Raw genomic sequence first — 21792 nt, forward strand, 5'->3', positions numbered from 1 at the left:
ACTATTTAAACTTTAACAAAACAAGAGGAAGAGAAATTAGATTTAATAGTGTGCCCGAGTGTACCCTCAAGCAAAAGAACTCTAACCCAAGACAGTGGAAGACCATGGTACAGAGGTTATGGCACTACCTAAGACTAGAGAACAATGATTTGATTTTTGAGTGTCCTCCTAGAAGAGCTGCTTACCATAGCTAAAGAGTCTTTTCTACCCTTACCAAGAGGAAAGTAACTACTGAACAATTTCAGTGCAGTAGTTAACCCCTTGGGTGAAGAAGAATTGTATTTCATGAATTCATCACCATCATCATCATCATCATCTCCTCCTACGGTAGATTTTTCCAGTTGGTTCTTTTTCTGAGCTTTTAAATCTATACTACGCCATTCATCATCTACTTCTCGCTTCATGAATTACCTTGTTGAATCAGGTTGAGTCTATGAAATTATCAAATTACACAATATAACTACATTCCGACTAACCGGAGAGTTACTTTCGTACACCGATGTCTTGCTTTCTAAACGAGTGATAGGCCAATTATCTTTTTTAGGTCAAATACATTACAGATAGGGAAGCACATGCCCATGCAATGTAAATATAGATATCTTATCATATTAAAGGAAAGTAAACTTGTAATGCATGAGGCACGTGTACAGCAATTAAAAAATGTGACATACTTATTTAACAGTGTTGCGGAGAAATTACAGCGTGCAACGCCTAAGGCAGACTTTTTTGATAACTTTAATGAAGGCGTGCAGCGGAGATCGGTTTTGAATATCTATAAAAAAAAAAGAAATCACCACGCTTATAGCAATTCATGCAGAAATGAAGAGTTAAACGGATATGTAAAGCAAAACATGTAGGCGATTATCGGATAAATACCGAGACATTCGAGAAGTGGTTTCAGACACAATGTTGTCTAACATTCATCCCTCATTTATCATCATGGATAAATGGATCCCAACACGCAAGAAAAATTACATAAACTCTCAACAAATGCAAACAATAAAAACAATGATGAGAGAATGGCCGGAGAAGAAAGGGGTTTCCAGAATAACTCACGGCACAAGCCACATCAGCGCTGCCGATACAACTTACATCATTGACATCACGGTTTAAATACCACTTATGAATGGCAGAGACAAGGGACAGTGACAGTGCCCAAGAGACTGACCATATATAAATATGATCAGCGCCCAAGCCCCAAATCCACCCAACCTAGGTCTTCAGAGGGCCAGGCAATGGCTGCTGATGACTCAGTAGGTAGACTAATAGATTCCCATAAACCCCCTTCCTTAGCTCACAAAAAGATAGTAAGGTTATAGATACTACGAGAGACTATCTAGCTTAAGCGGGACTCGAAACCCAGTCCGACAGATTGCCAGGCAGGGACGTTTCCACTAGGCCACCACAACCCAGTATAATCCAATTAAACTGATATGGGCTCAGTCTAAAAAGGTGTTTCAAATAGAAAAAAAAATCATATAGGAATCCCGATATAAACGTATTCGTGAAGCAATAGAGAAAATTACAGCTGAAAGCTGTAGATAAACTGTTATACGCGGAAACACAATCATGAGTTATCATGCAAAAACAGATGCGGCGGTTGATAATGTTGATTCTTTCATTATTACTCTCACCTCTCCTGATAAGAGGATTTATGGTGATTTCTTATATGCTGTGAGAGAAGAAGCATACAGTCGGTCTGTCGGTGAAACCTTTTTACAGAGAAGTAAATTCTAAGTATTAATATTATCAAGTTAATGTAAATATTATAAAGAGAGAGAGAGAGAGAGAGAGAGAGAGAGTGAAAATTATTGTCGATGTCAACGTTGTAAATCATGATCTCACTTTGTGTAATTTATAAGATTATGTGGTGTTTATACACACACACACACACACACACACACACACACATTCTATGCTTCACGATGCCAGTCTCGAGAATTAACAAAGGTAAATTGGGGAAATGTTTTTTAAGATATATATGATGGTAATTAATAATAATTTTACCGATTCAAGACAGGCAAAGAGGAGCCTCGAAAGAGGAGGTGGAGGAGGCTCTGGCAATCTCGTGGGACATATGACAAACACATTCAAATCTGGCGCCGCCAACGTTGTCTCATGAGTTACCGGGAGATGTGACGTCACTGGGACCGGTGGCCGCGCTTCCATCCACCACGTACTTCCACTCAGAGTCAATACACTGTCCTAATTTTTATGCTGAAAGTGACATTTGCGCATTTTAGGCTTACACACTGAGACTACTTAGCTCTATGATAAAAAAATGAGGGTTATGGCCTAGCTTGATGAAACAAATGAAACAAGATTAGAAGTTAAGTAGATAGAATATAAGCGCTTGCAGCTGAACTAGAGGTGACGCTACAAAGACTTTAGTAATGTCAGAAGTTGATGATGGTACTAGTAACTAGCCTCTACAGTCGCTTCTGTAGGCTACATGATACTCTGTTGGCACTGTATGGCACGAAATGGGAACTGGGTAAAGAAATTGATATATGTATTTATATTCGTTTGTCTAAAGGCATTCATCATTATTATTATTATGATTATTACTAGCTAAGCTATAACCCTAGTTGGAAAAGCAAGATTCTATAAGCTCAAGGGCTACAATAGGGAAAAAATGGCCCAGTGAGGAAAGGGAATAAGGAAATAAATAAACGATATATGAAGTAATAAACAATTAAAATAATATATCTAAGAAAATAACACCAGAACAGATATTTCATATATAAAATATAAAAAGACTTATGTCAGCCTGTTCAAGTGAAAACATTTGCTGCAAGTTTGAACTTTTGAAGTTCCACTGATTCATCTACCTGATTAGGAAGATCATCTCACAACTTAGTCGCACCTGGAATAAAACTTCTAAAATACTGTGTAGTATTGAGCCTCATGATGGAGAAGGCCTGACTATTAGAATTAACTGCATGTCTAGTATTACGAACAGGATGGAATATTGTTGTCAGTAAAATATAGCTGTTATTGATACCAACGTTTATAATGCTTTAATGCCACAAGGATCACGTGTCTTGGTATACGGAAAAGCCAGTAGGAAATAATAAAAAGTTTTAGTACCAAGCGCTTTCGTGTATTTTCAATACACTTCTTCAAAAGTACAATAAAAAGCGAGGTGCAATAAAAGATACCCTGAAGAAGTGTATTGAAAATGCACGAAAGCGCTTGGTACTAAAGCTTTTTATTATTTACAACGTTTATAAATTTAAAGAAGACTGCAAGACGCGCACGCACAAAAAATTCTAACCTTTGAGTTTTGAAAAACGTCTTTTGGGAGAAGGGGTTATGTTTGAGAATTCCACCTTGATTACCTAATTGCTAAGAGCATATTCTATTGTTTGGGCAAATATGGGAACAAGGGAAATTCAAGGTAGTAGGTTGGCCAGGGCACCAGCCACCCGTTGAGATACTTCCACTTGAGAGTTATTGGGTCTTTTGACTGGCAAGACAGTACTACATTGGATCCGTCTCTCTGGTTACGGTTCATTTTCATTTTGCCTACACACACAGCAAATAGTCTGGCCTATTCTTTACACATTCTCCTCTGTCCTCATACGCCTGACATCACTGAGATTACCTAACAATTCTTCTTCACCTAAGGGATTAACTACTGTACTGTAATTGTTCAGTGGCTACTTTCCTCTTGGTAAGGGTAGAAGAGACTCTTTAGCTATGGTCAGCAGCTCTTCTAGGAGAAGGATACTCCAAAATCAAACCATTGTTCTGTAGTCTTGGGTAGTGCCATAGCCTGTGTACCATGGTCTTCCACTGTCTTGGGTTAGAGTTCCCCTGCTTGAGGGTACACCCGGGCACGCTGTTCTGTCTTGTTCCTCTTCCTCTTGTTGTAAGTTTTTGTAGTTGATATAGGAGATATTTATCTTAATGTTACTCTTCTTAAATTTTTATTTTTCCTTGTTTCCTTTCCTCACTGGGCTATTTTCCCTGCTGGAGCCCCTGGACTTATAGCATCATGCTTTTTCAACTAGGGTTGTAGCTTAGCAAGTAATAATAATAATAATGATAATAATAACATTCTCTAGTCACCGCAAAAAATAGCACGCGTATAGTTATAAGAAGAAATAGGTTACTGAATATTATTCTTGGTTAGTAAGTTATTCGAGTATAACAATTAATAAGGAAAGGTGTCATTTTCTTATTTCGAGAATAAATCAGTCATTTTCAGGTGGGCCTGGCTCTTTTATGAAAAAGAGATAGCGGAGGACAGAATGAGGAAGGTGACACTTTATCTATAAAGACAGCAACAGGTGTTTCAATTATACATAGTCATTATATACATGTAGCCTAAGCTACAGTTACCTGACAAATAATCAACCAAGAATGGAGTCCTCAGTTCACTGCCTAATGATGAAACACCTGTCCTATGGCCTTATACAAATGTTTATAGGTCTAAGCGTTATTATTAATATTATTACTATAGTCCATTTCTTTTAGCGAGTCATTTTGCATTTCTTTTAGCGAGTCATATCTGCACCGACTCGCAGCGGTGCCCTTTTAGCTCGGAAAAGTTTCCTGATTGCTGATTGGTTGGACAAGATAATTCTAACCAATCAGCGACCAGGAAACTTTTCTGAGCTAAAAGGGCACCGTTGCGAGTCGGTGTAAATATGACTCGCTAAAAGAAATGGACTATAGTGTATGCGACCCGTCAAAAGACACCTGCCCTATGGCCTTATAAAAATGTTCATAGGCCTACGCGTTATTGTTAATATTTTTACTAGTGTACGCAACCCGTCAAAACACATATTCTATGTCCTTGTACAAATGTTTATAGACCTACACGTTAATATTATTATTACTAGTGTATGCGACCCGTCAAAAACACCTCCCCTATGGCCTTATACAAATATTTGTAGGCGTATGCGTTTTTATTAATATCATTACTAGTGTACGCGACCCGTCAATAATGATGGCTAAATATTTAGACACATGTACACACAGAGATTCAATCCTTCCCACCCATCCCCTTTTCTAAGTACAACACGGCAGTTTTGGCATTTTGTGGGAGATTCTGGTTTCTGATATCCTTGGGATATCCTCTTTCATCAGGGTATGACTACTCACTCTCCCCTGCAAGTGGTTAATAACCACGAATTTCAGAATATAAAAACAATAGTCATATCATTAATATTATATCTTTTATAATAGATAACAGTAACTGACTTATTCTTTTAATAGAGTTCACTTTTTCTTGTGTGATCACATGATAAGGTTGCATAGCCTAAAGCTCCTCAAACAAATCTCATGATAAAATTCTTTATTTTTTTGTCATAAATTGTTACATTTTATATAATGAATTTTATCAATAAAGAACATCTTCGTGGATATTTTGAAAAAGAAATACCAGAGAAATTGATAAATCTAAAATCATCAGACTAAATTTTATTACAGTATCAAGCCAAAAAATATACTTGGTTTCATATCGAATACAGTAATCTTATATGATTAGAGCAAGTTGTCTTTCATATTACTGACATTTAGTAAAATTTTTATGTCCGACTATGCTGGATGAATGGTGTTTACTATAGAGCTGACACTAAGAGTATGTCACATATTACCGTTTGGTAATTAAACTGGTGATTATCATAATTTTCTCCATTGAGCGAATTTCTATCGCAGATCTAGAGTTGCCAAGTACCAACTTTTAATCTCCAGCCATACCGTATCGCCACCTGTCGGGGAAGAACAATTCATAGTCTAAATCTGTACCAACAGTGATTCAATAATCGCAGGCTGAGTAACTTGGTAACACCTAACATCATCATCTGTAAGAAAGCTATTCAACTAGGCTATCTCTCCTAGGTTTCTGCCAAGAAGTTATTTTATCATCTGAAACGGCAAGGACATAATTTTTACGAAAGCACAAGTTCGGGGGTTTACCAAAAGCTCTCCATCCCATTCTCATCCTTCTCTTAATTTCGTTTTTATATCCTGAGGAGACACTTACTGTCTGTCCTAACTAGAGGTCCATTCATAACCCTTATTCGTTGTATCTGCATTTTCATTGAACATTATATTGGTTTTAGTCATATTCATTTTCAGTCCTCCATTTCTGCTTTCTCTATTCAAATCTTCTATCATCCTTTGCAATTCCTCAAATGATTCACTAAACACAACTATTTTGTCTACAAATCTTAAATTGTTAAGGTGTTCCCCAACTAATGTTAATTCCTACATTTTCCTAATGTGAATACTTAAAACCTTATTCTAGAGGCACAGTGAATAATTTAGGAGATATAGGGTCTCCTTGTCTAAGTCCTTTCTCAACCAGAAGTTTCTCACTTTCTTTATGTAATTTTAAGATAGCTGTAGTCCACTTGCCGTATATATATATCTTCTAGTATACTAACACAAGATTCATTTATTCCTTATCTTTGAGGTGCTTTCATTACTGCTGATGTTTTGACAGAATCAAAAGCTTTCTCATAGTCTATATATACCTTAGATAGAGGTTTCTCACTGTGATGAAGATACATATGTAAGAACACCTACCGACTAAGAAATAGTCTGTAATAGGAGGGTTATAGAATTGAGATACACTAATTTTTATTTAGAAACATTAAGTCCATTATAAGGGGAAACGCTTAATGACGCAAAATCTTTTATTATTTCCAAAAGCAAGCAAATGTAAGACTTTGTGCAATATTTACATTTTTGTGCTTAAAAACAAGCAATGTTTACCCCAGTAACACCGTATTGAATAGATAATAACATTATTCCATATGATAAGAATAAAGTAACCTTTTGACTCTGCAACATAAACATAGTTTATAACACAATGCAAATTAGAAAAACAATCGACCTGTGCTTGTACAGTAATATATATATATATATATATATATATATATATATATATATATATATATATATACATATATATATTTATATATTTATATATATACTGTATATATATATATATATATATATATATATATATATATATATATATATATATATATATATATATATATATATATACATATATTTATTTATTTATATATATAACTGTATATATATATAAACATATATATGTATAAATATATAAATATATATATGTTACGGTCATTTTGTAAAATTGGTCATTTTACAAAATGCCCGGCCATTATGCAAAAAGACCAAATTCATGGTCACTTTTCAAAATGACCTAAATATCTCGACATTTTGCAAAAGGGCCAAGATTTTGGTCCATTTTCAAAATCATCAGTATCGTCGTTGGTAAGGTTACAAAATGTCCAATCAGCAAGTAGCTAACCTAACCTAACTTAACCTTAACTAACCTAACCTAATCTACTTGCTGATTGGATATTTTGTAACCTTACCAACGACGATACTCATGATTTTGTAAATGGACCAAAATCTTGGCCCTTTTGCAAAATGTCGATATATTTAGGTCATTTTGAAAAGTGACCACGAATTTGGTCTTTTTGCATAATGGCCGGGCATTTTGTAAAATGACCAGTGTTACAAAATGACTGTAATATTTATATATATATACACACACACACACATATATATATATATATATATATATATATATATATATATATATATATATATCAGGTGGATTTTGCCTACTTCCATTTCGCAGGCTTGGTTCCCACGACCCTCATTTCTTTTTTTATTGCCTCACCTCAAAATTAATATTTCACATGCCATTAAGCACATAAAACCAAGTCCCCAAACACTAGAACAAAAGAAGCAACATGAAACCTATTTCAGTGTTGTAGGCATTGAACTTACGGGTTCTTACGCCGCGCAAGAGGTTGGACCTTTATACTTTATGCTTTAGAAAGGGGCTTTCAGAGTAACACCTGATCTTAAGCTAAAGTTGGTGGCAGATTATCAAGTTCTTTTCCACAGATTCAGTTTTATAGGCCAAGTTTCGTAGAATTTCTTTTTAAAGTCTAATCATGGTGTTTGGATATTCGCTGAAACGTTACATTATTATTATTATTATTATTATTATTATTATTATTATTATTATTATTATTATTATTAAGCTAACACCATCTTCTGAACGAAGCAGAAAGAAATATTATTAATATCATATTATTATTATTATTATTATTATTATTATTATTATTATTATTATTAAGCTAACCGTCTTCTGAACGAAGAAGAGAGAAATATCCGGGAAATCTGACGATGGCGTTGGTGATTCCTAAATGTCTCCAGGAATTTTGAAGTCTCCAGAGGTCTCTGGGCTCCTATATTGCATCAAAGATTATTATTATTATTATTATTATTATTATTATTATTATTATTATTATTATTATCATCATTTTTATTTTTATTATCATTATTATTATTATTATCATCAAGCTAACACCGTCTGCTGAATGGAGAGGAGAGAAATGTCAGGGGAAATCTGACGATGGCGTTGGTGATTTCTAAATGTCTTCAGGAATTTTGAAGTCTCCGGATGGTTCCGGGCTCCTATATTGCATCAACGATTATTATTATTATTATTATTATTATTAGTAGTAGTAGTAGTAGTAGTAGTATTAGTAGTATTAGTATTAGTAGTAGTAGTAGTAGTATTAAGTTAACACCGTCTTCTGAACGAAGAAGAGAAATATCCGGGAATTCTATCGATGGAGTTGCTGATTCTAAATGTCTCCAGAGATTTTGAAGTCTCTAGAGGGATCGTCTAGTGCCAAGAATAATTTCCTGAAAATATAGCTGATACAAGCTCAGAATCTGCATCATTGAATATGACTTTCAAAGCAAACAAAGCGATTGGAATGTGGATGAATATCATTGGAAACCTTAAAGGAAGATTCGACTGGCCTCAAAAGGCAAGTTCGGCCCTTGCATGCGAGGACATGTCGGTACAACTTCAGGGACAGCTGAGAACACTCCAGGAGTCGTGGGTCTTCAAGTGGCTTTCGTGGCTACTCCCAGAGGCGCCGCGCTTCGAAGACTCCCGTGTAGTCGCCTCTCATGATGGATTCCTCGGCAGGTGGCTGCAGCGCTGTCCTTGGATTGGGGGCTTGTGGAAAGCCCGAGAGGAACTACAGAGGTGCGAACTTGGGTTGCACCAGATGGAGAGAGAAGCATTAAGATTCAAAGATGAATTGAAATCGTGGTTCGTTGGCAAGCTTCTCTCCGAATTTGACTTGGGAGAAAGGAAAGAAGAAGCTCTTTCGAATGGAAACAAGAACTTTTACATCGGCATGGCTGCTGCTTCCGTCATTTTCGGCGGAATTATGCTTGCTAGAAGGAGGATGGCTGGAGACGATGTAGACAACAGCTCTCTTGAAGAATATGTTCCAGAAATGGCAAATGTATGCAAAAATCTATTGGACAGAAAGGAACTCAAAATAGAAGACGAAGATAGGACTACTCTCTTGGAAAATCTTGAGGATGAAAATAATAAGTTACATGGACAACTAAATGAAATGAAAAGTATGGTAGATGAATTGAATAGAGCGAAAGAGACTCAAGAGAAGATGACATTTGAGAAGGCATCTGAATACCAGAAACTGGAAGCTGAATGCGTCGAAAAGGACCTTCAGATGAAAGAACTGGAAAATTTGGTGGAAATTCTTAAAATTAAGAATGAAGAAATAAAGAAAAATGAAAATGAGAAAGCGGAACAAATAAGCAAATTGAAACGTGATGTTGATGAATTGAAGGAAGAAAAAGAGAAACTGGAATCTGAAAGCGTCGTAAAAGACCTTCAAATGAAGGAACATGAAAATTTGCTGAAAACTCTCAAAAAGGAAAATGAGCTGAGGAAGAAAGCACAGAGAGAAGAAACAGAACAAGTTAATAATTTGAAACTTGAAGTTGAAGAACTGAAGGAAGAAAAAAGGAAACTGGAATCTGAATGTGTCGTAAAAGACCTTCAGATGAAGGAACATGAAAATTTGCTGAAAACTCTCAAAAAGGAAAATGAGCAAAGGAAGAAAGAACAGAGTGAGGAAACAGAACAAGTTAATAATTTGAAACTTGAAGTTGAAGAACTGAAGGAAGAAAAAAGGAAACTGGAATCCGAATTTGTCGTAAAAGACCTTCAAATGAAGGAACGTGAAAATTTGCTGAAAACTCTCAAAAAGGAAAATGAGCAAAGAAAGAAAGTAAAGAGTGAGGAAACGGAACAAGTAAATAAATTGAAACTTGAAGTTGAAGAACTGAAGGAAGAAAAAAGGAAACTGGAATCCGAATTTGTCGTAAAAGACCTTCAGATGAAGGAACATGAAAATTTGCTGAAAACTCTCAAAAAGGAAAATGAGCAAAGAAAGAAAGTAAAGAGTGAGGAAACGGAACAAGTAAATAAATTGAAACTTGAAGTTGAAGAACTGAAGGAAGAAAAAAGGAAACTGGAATCTGAATTTGTCGTAAAAGACCTTCAGATGAAGGAACATGAAAATTTGCTGAAAACTCTCAAAAAGGAAAATGAGCAAAGGAAGAGAGTGCAGAGTGAGGAAACGGAACAAGTTAATAATTTGAAACGTGAAGTTGAAGAACTGAAGGAAGAAAAAGGGAAACTGGAATCTGAATGTGTCGTAAAAGACCTTCAGATGAAGGAACATGAAAATTTGCTGAAAACTCTCAAAAAGGAAAATGAGCAAAGGAAGAGAGTGCAGAGTGAAGAAACAGAACAAGTTAATAATTTGGAACTTGAAGTTGAAGAACTGAGGGAAGAAAAAAGGAAACTGGAATCCGAATGCGTCGTAAAAGACCTTCTGATGAAGGAACATGAAAATTTGCTGAAAATTCTCAAAAAGGAAAATGAGCAAAGGAAGAGAGTGCAGAGTGAAGAAACGGAACAAGTTAATAATTTGAAACGTGAAGTTGAAGAACTGAAGGAAGAAAAAGGGAAACTGGAATCTGAATGTGTCGTAAAAGACCTTCAGATGAAGGAACATGAAAATTTGCTGAAAACTCTCAAAAAGGAAAATGAGCAAAGGAAGAGAGTGCAGAGTGAAGAAACGGAACAAGTTAATAATTTGAAACGTGAAGTTGAAGAACTGAAGGAAGAAAAAGGGAAACTGGAATCTGAATGTGTCGTAAAAGACCTTCAGATGAAGGAACATGAAAATTTGCTGAAAACTCTCAAAAAGGAAAATGAACAAAGGAAGAGAGTGCAGAGTGAGGAAACGGAACAAGTTAATAATTTGAAACGTGAAGTTGAAGAACTGAAGGAAGAAAAAGGGAAACTGGAATCTGAATGTGTCGTAAAAGACCTTCAGATGAAGGAACATGAAAATTTGCTGAAAACTCTCAAAAAGGAAAATGAGCAAAGGAAGAGAGTGCAGAGTGAAGAAACAGAACAAGTTAATAATTTGGAACTTGAAGTTGAAGAACTGAAGGAAGAAAAAAGGAAACTGGAATCCGAATGCGTCGTAAATGACCTTCTGATGAAGGAACATGAAAATTTGCTGAAAATTCTCAAAAAGGAAAATGAGCAAAGAAAGAGAGTGCAGAGTGAGGAAACGGAACAAGTTAATAATTTGAAACGTGAAGTTGAAGAACTGAAGGAAGAAAACAAGAAACTGGAATCTGAATGTGTCGTAAAAGACCTTCAGATGAATGAACATGATAATTTGCTGAAAATTCTCAAAAAGGAAAATGAGCAAAGGAAGAGAGTGCAGAGTGAGGAAACAGAACAAGTTAATAATTTGAAACTTGAAATTGAAGAACTGAAGGAAGAAAAAAGGAAACTGGAATCTGAATGTGTCGTAAAAGACCTTCAGATGAAGGAACATGAAAATTTGCTGAAAATTCTCAAAAAGAAAAATGAGCAAAGGAAGAGAGTGCAGAGTGAGGAAACGGAACAAGTAAATAAATTGAAACTCGATGTTAAAGAACTGAAGGAAGAAAAAAGGAAACTGGAATCTGAATGTGTCGTAAAAGACTTTCAGATGAAGGAACATGAACATTTGCTGAAAACTCTCAAAAAGGAAAATGAGCAAAGGAAGAAAGTAAAAAGTGAGGAAACAGAACAAGTAAATAAATTGAAACTTGAAGTTGAAGAACTGAAGGAAGAAAAAAGGAAACTGGAATCCGAATTTGTCGTAAAAGACCTTCAGATGAAGGAACATGAAAATTTGCTGAAAACTCTCAAAAAGGAAAATGAGCAAAGGAAGAAAGCACAAGGTGAGAAAACGCAACAAGTAAATAAATTGAAACTTGAAATTGAAGAACTGAAGGAAGAAAAAAGGAAACTGGAATCTGAATGTGTCGTAAAAGACCTTCAAATGAAGGAACATGAAAATTTGCTGAAAACTCTCAAAAAGGAAAATGAGCAAAGGAAGAAAGTAAAGAGTGAGGAAACGGAACAAGTAAATAAATTGAAACTTGATGTTGAAGAACTGAAGGAAGAAAAAAGGAAACTGGAATCTGAATGTGTCGTAAAAGACCTTCAAATGAAGGAACGTGAAAATTTGCTGAAAACTCTCAAAAAGGAAAATGAGCAAAGGAAGAAAGTAAAGAGTGAGGAAACAGATCAAGGTAATAATTTGAAACTTGAAGTTAAAGAACTGAAGGAAGAAAAAAGGAAACTGGAATCTGAATGTGTCGTAAAAGACTTTCAGATGAAGGAACATGTAAATTTGATGAAAACTCTCAAAAAGGAAAATGAGCAAAGGAAGAAAGAACAGAGTGAGGAAACAGATCAAGGTAATAATTTGAAACTTGAAGATAAAGAACTGAAGGAAGAAAAAAGGAAACTGGAATCCGAATTTGTCGTAAAAGACTTTCAGATGAAGGAACATGTAAATTTGATGAAAACTCTCAAAAATGAAAATGAGCAAAGGAAGAAAGAACAGAGTGAGGAAACAGATCAAGGTAATAATTTGAAACTTGAAGTTAAAGAACTGAAGGAAGAAAAAAGGAAACTGGAATCTGAATGTGTCGTAAAAGACTTTCAGATGAAGGAACATGTAAATTTGATGAAAACTCTCAAAAATGAAAATGAGCAAAGGAAGAGAGTGCAGAGTGAGGAAACAGAACAAGTTAATAATTTGGAACTTGAAGTTGAAGAACTGAAGGAAGAAAAAGGGAAACTGGAATCTGAGACCGTCGTAAAAGACCTTCAAATGAAGGAACATGATAATTTGCTGAAAATTCTCAAAAAGGAAAATGAGCAAAGGAAGAGAGTGCAGAGTGAGGAAACAGAACAAGTTAATAATTTGGAACTTGAAGTTGAAGAACTGAAGGAAGAAAAAGGGAAACTGGAATCTGAGACCGTCGTAAAAGACCTTCAGATGAAGGAACATGATAATTTGCTGAAAATTCTCAAAAAGGAAAATGAGCAAAGGAAGAGAGTGCAGAGTGAGGAAACAGAACAAGTTAATAATTTGGAACTTGAAGTTGAAGAACTGAAGGAAGAAAAAGGGAAACTGGAATCTGAGACCGTCGTAAAAGACCTTCAAATGAAGGAACATGATAATTTGCTGAAAATTCTCAAAAAGGAAAATGAGCAAAGGAAGAGAGTGCAGAGTGAGGAAACAGAACAAGTTAATAATTTGGAACTTGAAGTTGAAGAACTGAAGGAAGAAAAAAGGAAACTGGAATCCGAATTTGTCGTAAAAGACCTTCAGATGAAGGAACATGAAAATTTGCTGAAAACTCTCAAAAAGGAAAATGAGCAAAGGAAGAAAGCACAAGGTGAGAAAACGCAACAAGTAAATAAATTGAAACTTGAAATTGAAGAACTGAAGGAAGAAAAAAGGAAACTGGAATCTGAATGTGTCGTAAAAGACCTTCAAATGAAGGAACATGAAAATTTGCTGAAAACTCTCAAAAAGGAAAATGAGCAAAGGAAGAAAGTAAAGAGTGAGGAAACGGAACAAGTAAATAAATTGAAACTTGATGTTGAAGAACTGAAGGAAGAAAAAAGGAAACTGGAATCTGAATGTGTCGTAAAAGACCTTCAAATGAAGAAACATGAAAATTTGCTGAAAACTCTCAAAAAGGAAAATGAGCAAAGGAAGAAAGTAAAGAGTGAGGAAACGGAACAAGTAAATAAATTGAAACTTGAAATTGAAGAACTGAAGGAAGAAAAAAGGAAACTGGAATCTGAATGTGTCGTAAAAGACTTTCAGATGAAGGAACATGAAAATTTGATGAAAACTCTCAAAAAGGAAAATGAGCAAAGGAAGAAAGAACAGAGTGAGGAAACAGAACAAGTTAATAATTTGGAACTTGAAGTTGAAGAACTGAAGGAAGAAAAAAGGAAACTGGAATCCGAATGCGTCGTAAAAGACCTTCAAATGAAGGAACGTGAAAATTTGCTGAAAACTCTCAAAAAGGAAAATGAGCAAAGGAAGAGAGTGCAGAGTGAGGAAACGGAACATGTTAATAATTTGAAACGTGAAGTTGAAGAACTGAAGGAAGAAAACAAGAAACTGGAATCTGAATGTGTCGTAAAAGACCTTCAGATGCATGAACATGATAATTTGCTGAAAATTCTCAAAAAGGAAAATGAGCAAAGGAAGAGACTGCAGAGTGAGGAAACAGAACAAGTTAATAATTTGAAACTTGAAGTTGAAGAACTGAAGGAAGCAAAAAGGAAACTGGAATCTGAATGTGTCGTAAAAGACCTTCAAATGAAGGAACATGAAAATTTGCTGAAAACTCTCAAAAAGGAAAATGAGCAAAGGAAGAGAGTGCAGAGTGAGGAAACGGAACAAGTTAATAATTTGAAACGTGAAGTTGAAGAACTGAAGGAAGAAAAACGGAAACTGGAATCTGAATGTGTCGTAAAAGACCTTCAGATGAAGGAACATGAAAATTTGCTGAAAATTCTCAAAAAGGAAAATGAGCAAAGGAAGAGAGTGCAGAGTGAGGAAACGGAACAAGTTAATAATTTGAAACGTGAAGTTGAAGAACTGAAGGAAGAAAACAAGAAACTGGAATCTGAATGTGTCGTAAAAGACCTTCAGATGAATGAACATGATAATTTGCTGAAAATTCTCAAAAAGGAAAATGAGCAAAGGAAGAGAGTGCAGAGTGAGGAAACGGAACAAGTTAATAATTTGAAACGTGAAGTTGAAGAACTGAAGGAAGAAAAAAGGAAACTGGAATCTGAATGTGTCGTAAAAGACCTTCAAATGAAGGAACATGAAAATTTGCTGAAAACTCTCAAAAAGGAAAATGAGCAAAGGAAGAAAGTAAAGAGTGAGGAAACGGAACAAGTAAATAAATTGAAACTTGATGTTGAAGAACTGAAGGAAGAAAAAAGGAAACTGGAATCTGAATGTGTCGTAAAAGACCTTCAAATGAAGAAACATGAAAATTTGCTGAAAACTCTCAAAAAGGAAAATGAGCAAAGGAAGAAAGTAAAGAGTGAGGAAACGGAACAAGTAAATAAATTGAAACTTGAAATTGAAGAACTGAAGGAAGAAAAAAGGAAACTGGAATCTGAATGTGTCGTAAAAGACTTTCAGATGAAGGAACATGAAAATTTGATGAAAACTCTCAAAAAGGAAAATGAGCAAAGGAAGAAAGAACAGAGTGAGGAAACAGAACAAGTTAATAATTTGGAACTTGAAGTTGAAGAACTGAAGGAAGAAAAAAGGAAACTGGAATCCGAATGCGTCGTAAAAGACCTTCAAATGAAGGAACGTGAAAATTTGCTGAAAACTCTCAAAAAGGAAAATGAGCAAAGGAAGAGAGTGCAGAGTGAGGAAACGGAACATGTTAATAATTTGAAACGTGAAGTTGAAGAACTGAAGGAAGAAAACAAGAAACTGGAATCTGAATGTGTCGTAAAAGACCTTCAGATGCATGAACATGATAATTTGCTGAAAATTCTCAAAAAGGAAAATGAGCAAAGGAAGAGACTGCAGAGTGAGGAAACAGAACAAGTTAATAATTTGAAACTTGAAGTTGAAGAACTGAAGGAAGCAAAAAGGAAACTGGAATCTGAATGTGTCGTAAAAGACCTTCAAATGAAGGAACATGAAAATTTGCTGAAAACTCTCAAAAAGGAAAATGAGCAAAGGAAGAGAGTGCAGAGTGAGGAAACGGAACAAGTTAATAATTTGAAACGTGAAGTTGAAGAACTGAAGGAAGAAAAACGGAAACTGGAATCTGAATGTGTCGTAAAAGACCTTCAGATGAAGGAACATGAAAATTTGCTGAAAATTCTCAAAAAGGAAAATGAGCAAAGGAAGAGAGTGCAGAGTGAGGAAACGGAACAAGTTAATAATTTGAAACGTGAAGTTGAAGAACTGAAGGAAGAAAAACGGAAACTGGAATCTGAATGTGTCGTAAAAGACCTTCAGATGAAGGAACATGAAAATTTGCTGAAAATTCTCAAAAAGGAAAATGAGCAAAGGAAGAGAGTGCAGAGTGAGGAAACGGAACAAGTTAATAATTTGAAACGTGAAGTTGAAGAACTGAAGGAAGAAAACAAGAAACTGGAATCTGAATGTGTCGTAAAAGACCTTCAGATGAATGAACATGATAATTTGCTGAAAATTCTCAAAAAGGAAAATGAGCAAAGGAAGAGAGTGCAGAGTGAGGAAACGGAACAAGTTAATAATTTGAAACGTGAAGTTGAAGAACTGAAGGAAGAAAAACGGAAACTGGAATCTGAATGTGTCGTAAAAGACCTTCAGATGAAGGAACATGAAAATTTGCTGAAAATTCTCAAAAAGGAAAATGAGCAAAGGAAGAGAGTGCAGAGTGAGGAAACGGAACAAGTTAATAATTTGAAACGTGAAGTTGAAGAACTGAAGGAAGAAAACAAGAAACTGGAATCTGAATGTGTCGTAAAAGACCTTCAGATGAATGAACATGATAATTTGCTGAAAATTCTCAAAAAGGAAAATGAGCATAGGAAGAGACTGCAGAGTGAGGAAACAGAACAAGTTAATAATTTGAAACTTGAAGTTGAAGAACTGAAGGAAGCAAAAAGGAAACTGGAATCTGAATGTGTCGTAAAAGACCTTCAAATGAAGGAACATGAAAATTTGCTGAAAACTCTCAAAAAGGAAAATGAGCAAAGGAAGAAAGTAAAGAGTGAGGAAACGGAACAAGTAAATAAATTGAAACTCGATGTTGAAGAACTGAAGGAAGAAAAAAGGAAACTGGAATCTGAATGTGTCGTAAAAGACTTTCAGATGAAGGAACATGTAAATTTGATGAAAACTCTCAAAAAGGAAAATGAGCAAAGGAAGAAAGAACAGAGTGAGAAAAAAGAACAAGTTAATAATTTGAAACTTGAAGTTGAAGAACTGAAGGAAGAAAAAAGGAAACTGGAATCCGAATTTGTCGTAAAAGACCTTCAAATGAAGGAACGTGAAAATTTGCTGAAAACTCTCAAAAAGGAAAATGAGCAAAGGAAGAAAGCACAGAGTGAAGAAACAGAACAAGTTAATAATTTGAAACGTGAAGTTGAAGAACTGAAGGAAGAAAAAAAGAAACTGGAATCTGAATGTGTCGTAAAAGACCTTCAGATGAAAGAACATGATAATTTGCTGAAAACTCTCAAAAAGCGAAAATGAGCAAAGGAAGAAAGCACAAGGTGAGAAAACGGAACAAGTTAATAATTTGAAACGTGAAGTTGAAGAACTGAAGCAAGAAATGGAGAAACAAGAAGCTGATTTGGTGCGTGATTATGAAAAACTGGAATTTGTGTGCAAAATAAAAGACCTTGAGATTCTGCAAGAGAAAAAGATTGTGGAAAAATTTAGAACTGAAAATGAAGAACTGAAGAAAGTACAAGGTGAGAAAACGCAACAAGTAAATAGATTGAAAAGTGAAGTTGATGAATTGAAGACAGAAAAGGAGAAGCTGAAACTTGAAAACACGGAAGCTCGTAAAACTGAGAATGAGACAAAGAAAGAAATTAAGGAGAAAACAGAAAATAGGGATGAACGTAAGAGGAAAAGCTTATTGATGGCTGGATTTTTTGCACAGATGAACAACAGAGTCAAAGAGGCAATAAATATTTTCAGTGAAGCCTTAACTATGGAGACTGACAACGAAGAAACAGCTCTCCTGCATGTCCTTCGTGCTGAAGCAAACGCAGCCACTGAGAAGCCTCCTAATATGGATATTGTATTAGACTATTCCAAGGCTATAGAGAAAGGCATTGAAGGGTGGAAAGCGTTCATGTTACGAGGGAGGCTCCTTGTCAAACTTGGCATTTTCCACGTCGCCCTGAGGGACTTCGAAACGGTAAAGATAAAGAAATCAGAGAATTTCTTAAAAATCATAGAAGATACTAAAGCACTACAGAAGCAATGGGAAGACAAAGGTCACTAAGAGGTTCTGGGTTTGGAACAGAGCTACAAAGGCAGAAATTATAAAATCCTTCAGGGACTTGTCCATGATGTTCCACCCAGACAGACATCAGGACAAACCCGAATTCCTACAGGAGGCATTCGAGGAGAAGTACAAAAAGGTGGTTAATGCTAAACTGATTCTGGAGGACGAAGCAAACCGAAGAGATTATGATGAAGAGCTACGCCATCAGAAGGAATATGATCAATGGGAAAGGAATGGTGGCCAGTGGTATCACCAGGAGCCACCAAGGCATCAGCCAGGGCAGAGGAACCAACAACAGCAGTACAATCATGAACGATCAAGATGGGAACAACATCAGCAGTACAATCAAGGAGGACCGAGAAGGGAAGAGTATCGGCAGTACAATCAGGGACCAAGAAGGATATCGCATTGTGTAAAGGAACAATCATTGCAGTTTGGTGCAGTGAGCATAAAAACAATGAAAATCCTAAAAATAATAAAAAAAAATAATAATAATAAAAACCAAAAAAAAAAAAAAATAAAAAGATTAAAAATAGGAAATACATGTATAGTGGAAAATAGTTTTAGTATAGGTTTCAGTTTAGTTTAGTTTAGTTTTTAGTTTTAGTTTAGTTTTGTGAGGGAATAAGTTTTTCTGCAATAGCCATTGAGAGACGGACAGACAATGCCTAGTAGAGTCCGGCATTCCAGATGCAAAGGAAATAATCTACAAGATGGACTCAGCAGAGGGAGGAAGTCACACTTGTTTTGGAATGCACTGTTCCTTTACAAAGATTCACATGTACTGTTTCTTTATCAGGTGGACAGATGCAGAAGAAACAAGTTTGACTTCTTTTAGTACGCTGTGTTCCCTCAAGAAAAAAATAGAAAAAAAAAAATAAAAAAATCCCCCCCCCAAAATAATAAAAATCAAGAAAAAATTAAAAAAAAAATAAAAATTATGTATAGTGGAAAACAGATTTAGTATAAGTTTCACTTTAGTTTTAGTTTAGTTTAGTTTTTAGTTTAAGTTTTAGTTTGGTTTTGTGAGGAAATAAGTTTTTATGTAATAACCACCGAGAGACGGACAGTCAATGCAAAGTCGAGTCAGGCATTCCAGATGCAAAGGAAATAATCTACAAGATGGACTCAGCAGAGGGAAGAAGTGACACTTGTTTTGGATTGCAGTGTTCCTTGATAAAGATTCACTTGTACTGCTTCTTTGTCAGTTGGACAAATGCAGAAGAAAAAAGTCTGACTTCTTTTAGTGCGTTTTGTACCCTCAAGATGTTTCCATTGTACTGGAATAGGGGAACAGTCATATGTTATGCTGTGAACATAAAAAGGAAAAAAAAATTGAAATTTAGTATAAGTTTCAGTTAAGTTTTGCAGTTTACTGCAGTGTAAAAAAAAAAAAAAATAAAAAAAGACTGCTGTGTAATAAAAAAAAAATAAAAGATTAGTATAAGTTTCAGTTGTCTTCAAGTTTAGTGTTGTGAACAAAAATAAAAATTAACATTTTAGTATAAGTTTCAGTTAAGTTTTGCAGTTTAGTACTGTGAAAAAAAAAAAAACTCAGCAGAGAGAAGAAGTCACACTTGTTTTGGAATGCACTGTTCCTTGAGAACGATTCACTTATACTGTTCATTTGTCAGGTGGACAAATGCAGAAGAAATAAGTCTGACTTCTTTTAGTACGCTGTGTCACTTCAAGAGGTTTTCATTGTACAGGAATAATGGAACAGGAATATGTTGTACTGCGGACATTAAAAAAAAAAAAAAAAAAAAAAAAAAAAACTCAGCAGAGGGTAGAAGTCACACTTGTTTTGGAATGCACTGTTCCTTGACAAAGATTCACTTGTACTGTTTCTTTGTCAGGTGAACAGATGCAGAAGAAACAAGTCTGACTTCTTTTAGTACGCTGTGTCCCCTCAAGAGGTTTCCATTATGCAGAAATAATGGAACAGGAATATGTTGTGCTGTGAAAAAAAAATTGTATAAGTTTCAGTTGAGTTTTGCAGTTTAGTTATGTGAACATAAAAAAGAAAAAACTCAGCAGAGGAAGTCACACTTGTTTTGGGATGCACTGTTCCTTGACAGAGATTCACTTGTACTGGTTCTTTGTCAGATGGACATGCAGAAGAAATAAGTCTGACTTCTTTTAGTACGCTGTGTCCCCTCAAGAGGTTTCCATTATATAGGAATAATGGAACAGGAATATGTTCTGCTGTGAAAAAAAATAGTATAAGTTTCAATTGAGTTTTGCAGTTTAGTTATACAATTGAGTTTTGCAGTTTAGTGCTGTGAACATAAAGAAAAAAAAACTCAGCAGAGGGAAGAAGTCACATTTGTTTTGGAATGCACTGTTCCTTGAGAACAATTCACTTGTACTGTTCATTTGTCAGGTGGACAAATGCAGAAGAAATAAGTCTGACTTCTTTTAGTACGCTGTGTCCCCTCAAGAGGTTTCCATTATATAGGAATAATGGAACAGAAATATGTTGTGCTGTGAACATTAAAAAAAAAAAAAAAATAGTATAAGTTTCAGTTGAGTTTTGCAGTTTAGTGCTGTGAACATAAATTAAAAAAAATCAGTAGAGGGAAGAAGTCACACTTGTTTTGGAATGTACTGTTCCTTGACAAAGATTCACTTGTACTGTTTCTTTGTCAGGTGGACAAATGCAGAAGAAATAAGTCTGACTTCTTTTAGTATGCTGTGTCCCTTCAAGAGGTTTCCATTATATAGGAATAATGGAATAGGAATATGTTGTGCTGTGAACATTAAAAAAAAAAAAAAAATAGTATAAGTTTCAGTTGAGTTTTGTAGTTTAGTGCTGTGAACATAAAAAAAAGATACTCAGCAGAGGGAAGAAGTCACACTTGTTTTGGAATGTACTGTTCCTTGACAAAGATTCACTTGTACTGGTTCTTTGTCAGGTGGACAAATGCAGAAGAAATAAGTCTTACTTCTTTTAGTATGCTGTGTCCCTTCAAGAGGTTTCCATTATATAGGAATAATGGAATAGGAATATGTTGTGCCGTGAACATTAAAAAAAAAATAGTAAAAGTTTCAGTTGAGTTTTGTAGTTTAGTGCTGTGAACATAAAAGAAAGATACTCAGCAGAGGGAAGAAGTCACACTTGTTTTGGAATGAACTGTTCCTTGACAAAGATTCACTTGTACTGTTTCTTTGTCAGGTGGACAGATGCAGAAGAAATAAGTCTGACTTCTTATAGTACGCTGTGTCGCCTCAAGAAGATTCCATTGTTCTGGAATAGTGGATCAGGAATATGTTTGGTGACTTGAACATGCAAAAAGACCAAATTCATGGTTACTTTGCAAAATGACAAATATCTCGACATTTTGCAAAAGATCCAAGATTTTGGTCCATTTACAAAATCATGAGTATCATCGTTGGTAAGGTTACAAAATATACAATCAGCAAGTAGTTTAGGTTAGGTTAGGTAAGGTTAGGTTAGGTTAGGTTAGCTACTTGCTGACTGGACATTTTGTAACCTTACCAACGATGATACTGATG

The 21792-nt window shown here is 35.2% G+C and overlaps 2 protein-coding genes across 2 annotated transcripts; both read left to right on the plus strand.

The window, feature by feature from the left end:
- Nucleotides 1–8762: 8762 nt before the first annotated feature.
- Nucleotides 8763–17510, plus strand: LOC137657377 (trichohyalin-like). Its single transcript, XM_068391714.1, has 10 exons — nucleotides 8763–10223; nucleotides 10614–10826; nucleotides 10950–11145; nucleotides 11239–14018; nucleotides 14103–14690; nucleotides 14814–15026; nucleotides 15150–15362; nucleotides 15447–16017; nucleotides 16279–16521; nucleotides 16615–17510. The coding sequence occupies exons 1-10, from the start codon at nucleotides 8763–8765 to the stop codon at nucleotides 17508–17510; spliced, it is 7374 nt and encodes a 2457-aa protein (XP_068247815.1).
- A 79-nt stretch (nucleotides 17511–17589) lies between these two features.
- LOC137657378 (MAP7 domain-containing protein 2-like) lies at nucleotides 17590–18273 on the plus strand. The gene has a single exon (XM_068391715.1). It carries the CDS (start codon nucleotides 17590–17592, stop codon nucleotides 18271–18273), a length of 684 nt encoding a protein of 227 aa, XP_068247816.1.
- The last annotated feature ends 3519 nt before the right edge of the window (nucleotides 18274–21792 follow it).

Source organism: Palaemon carinicauda, chromosome 18, assembly GCF_036898095.1.
Source record: "Palaemon carinicauda isolate YSFRI2023 chromosome 18, ASM3689809v2, whole genome shotgun sequence".
In the NCBI taxonomy this organism is placed as follows: domain Eukaryota; kingdom Metazoa; phylum Arthropoda; class Malacostraca; order Decapoda; family Palaemonidae; genus Palaemon; species Palaemon carinicauda.

Coding starts and splice junctions, on each gene's coding strand:
- LOC137657377 (XM_068391714.1), top strand. CDS start 8,763: ATGACTTTCAAAGCAAACAAAGCGATTGGAATGTGGATGAATATCATT. Junction 10,827..10,949: donor AGAGTGAAGAAACGGAACAA/GTTAATAATTTG, acceptor ACTCTCAAAAAG/GAAAATGAGCAAAGGAAGAG. Junction 14,691..14,813: donor AGAGTGAGGAAACGGAACAA/GTTAATAATTTG, acceptor ATTCTCAAAAAG/GAAAATGAGCAAAGGAAGAG.
- LOC137657378 (XM_068391715.1), top strand. CDS start 17,590: ATGGAGAAACAAGAAGCTGATTTGGTGCGTGATTATGAAAAACTGGAA.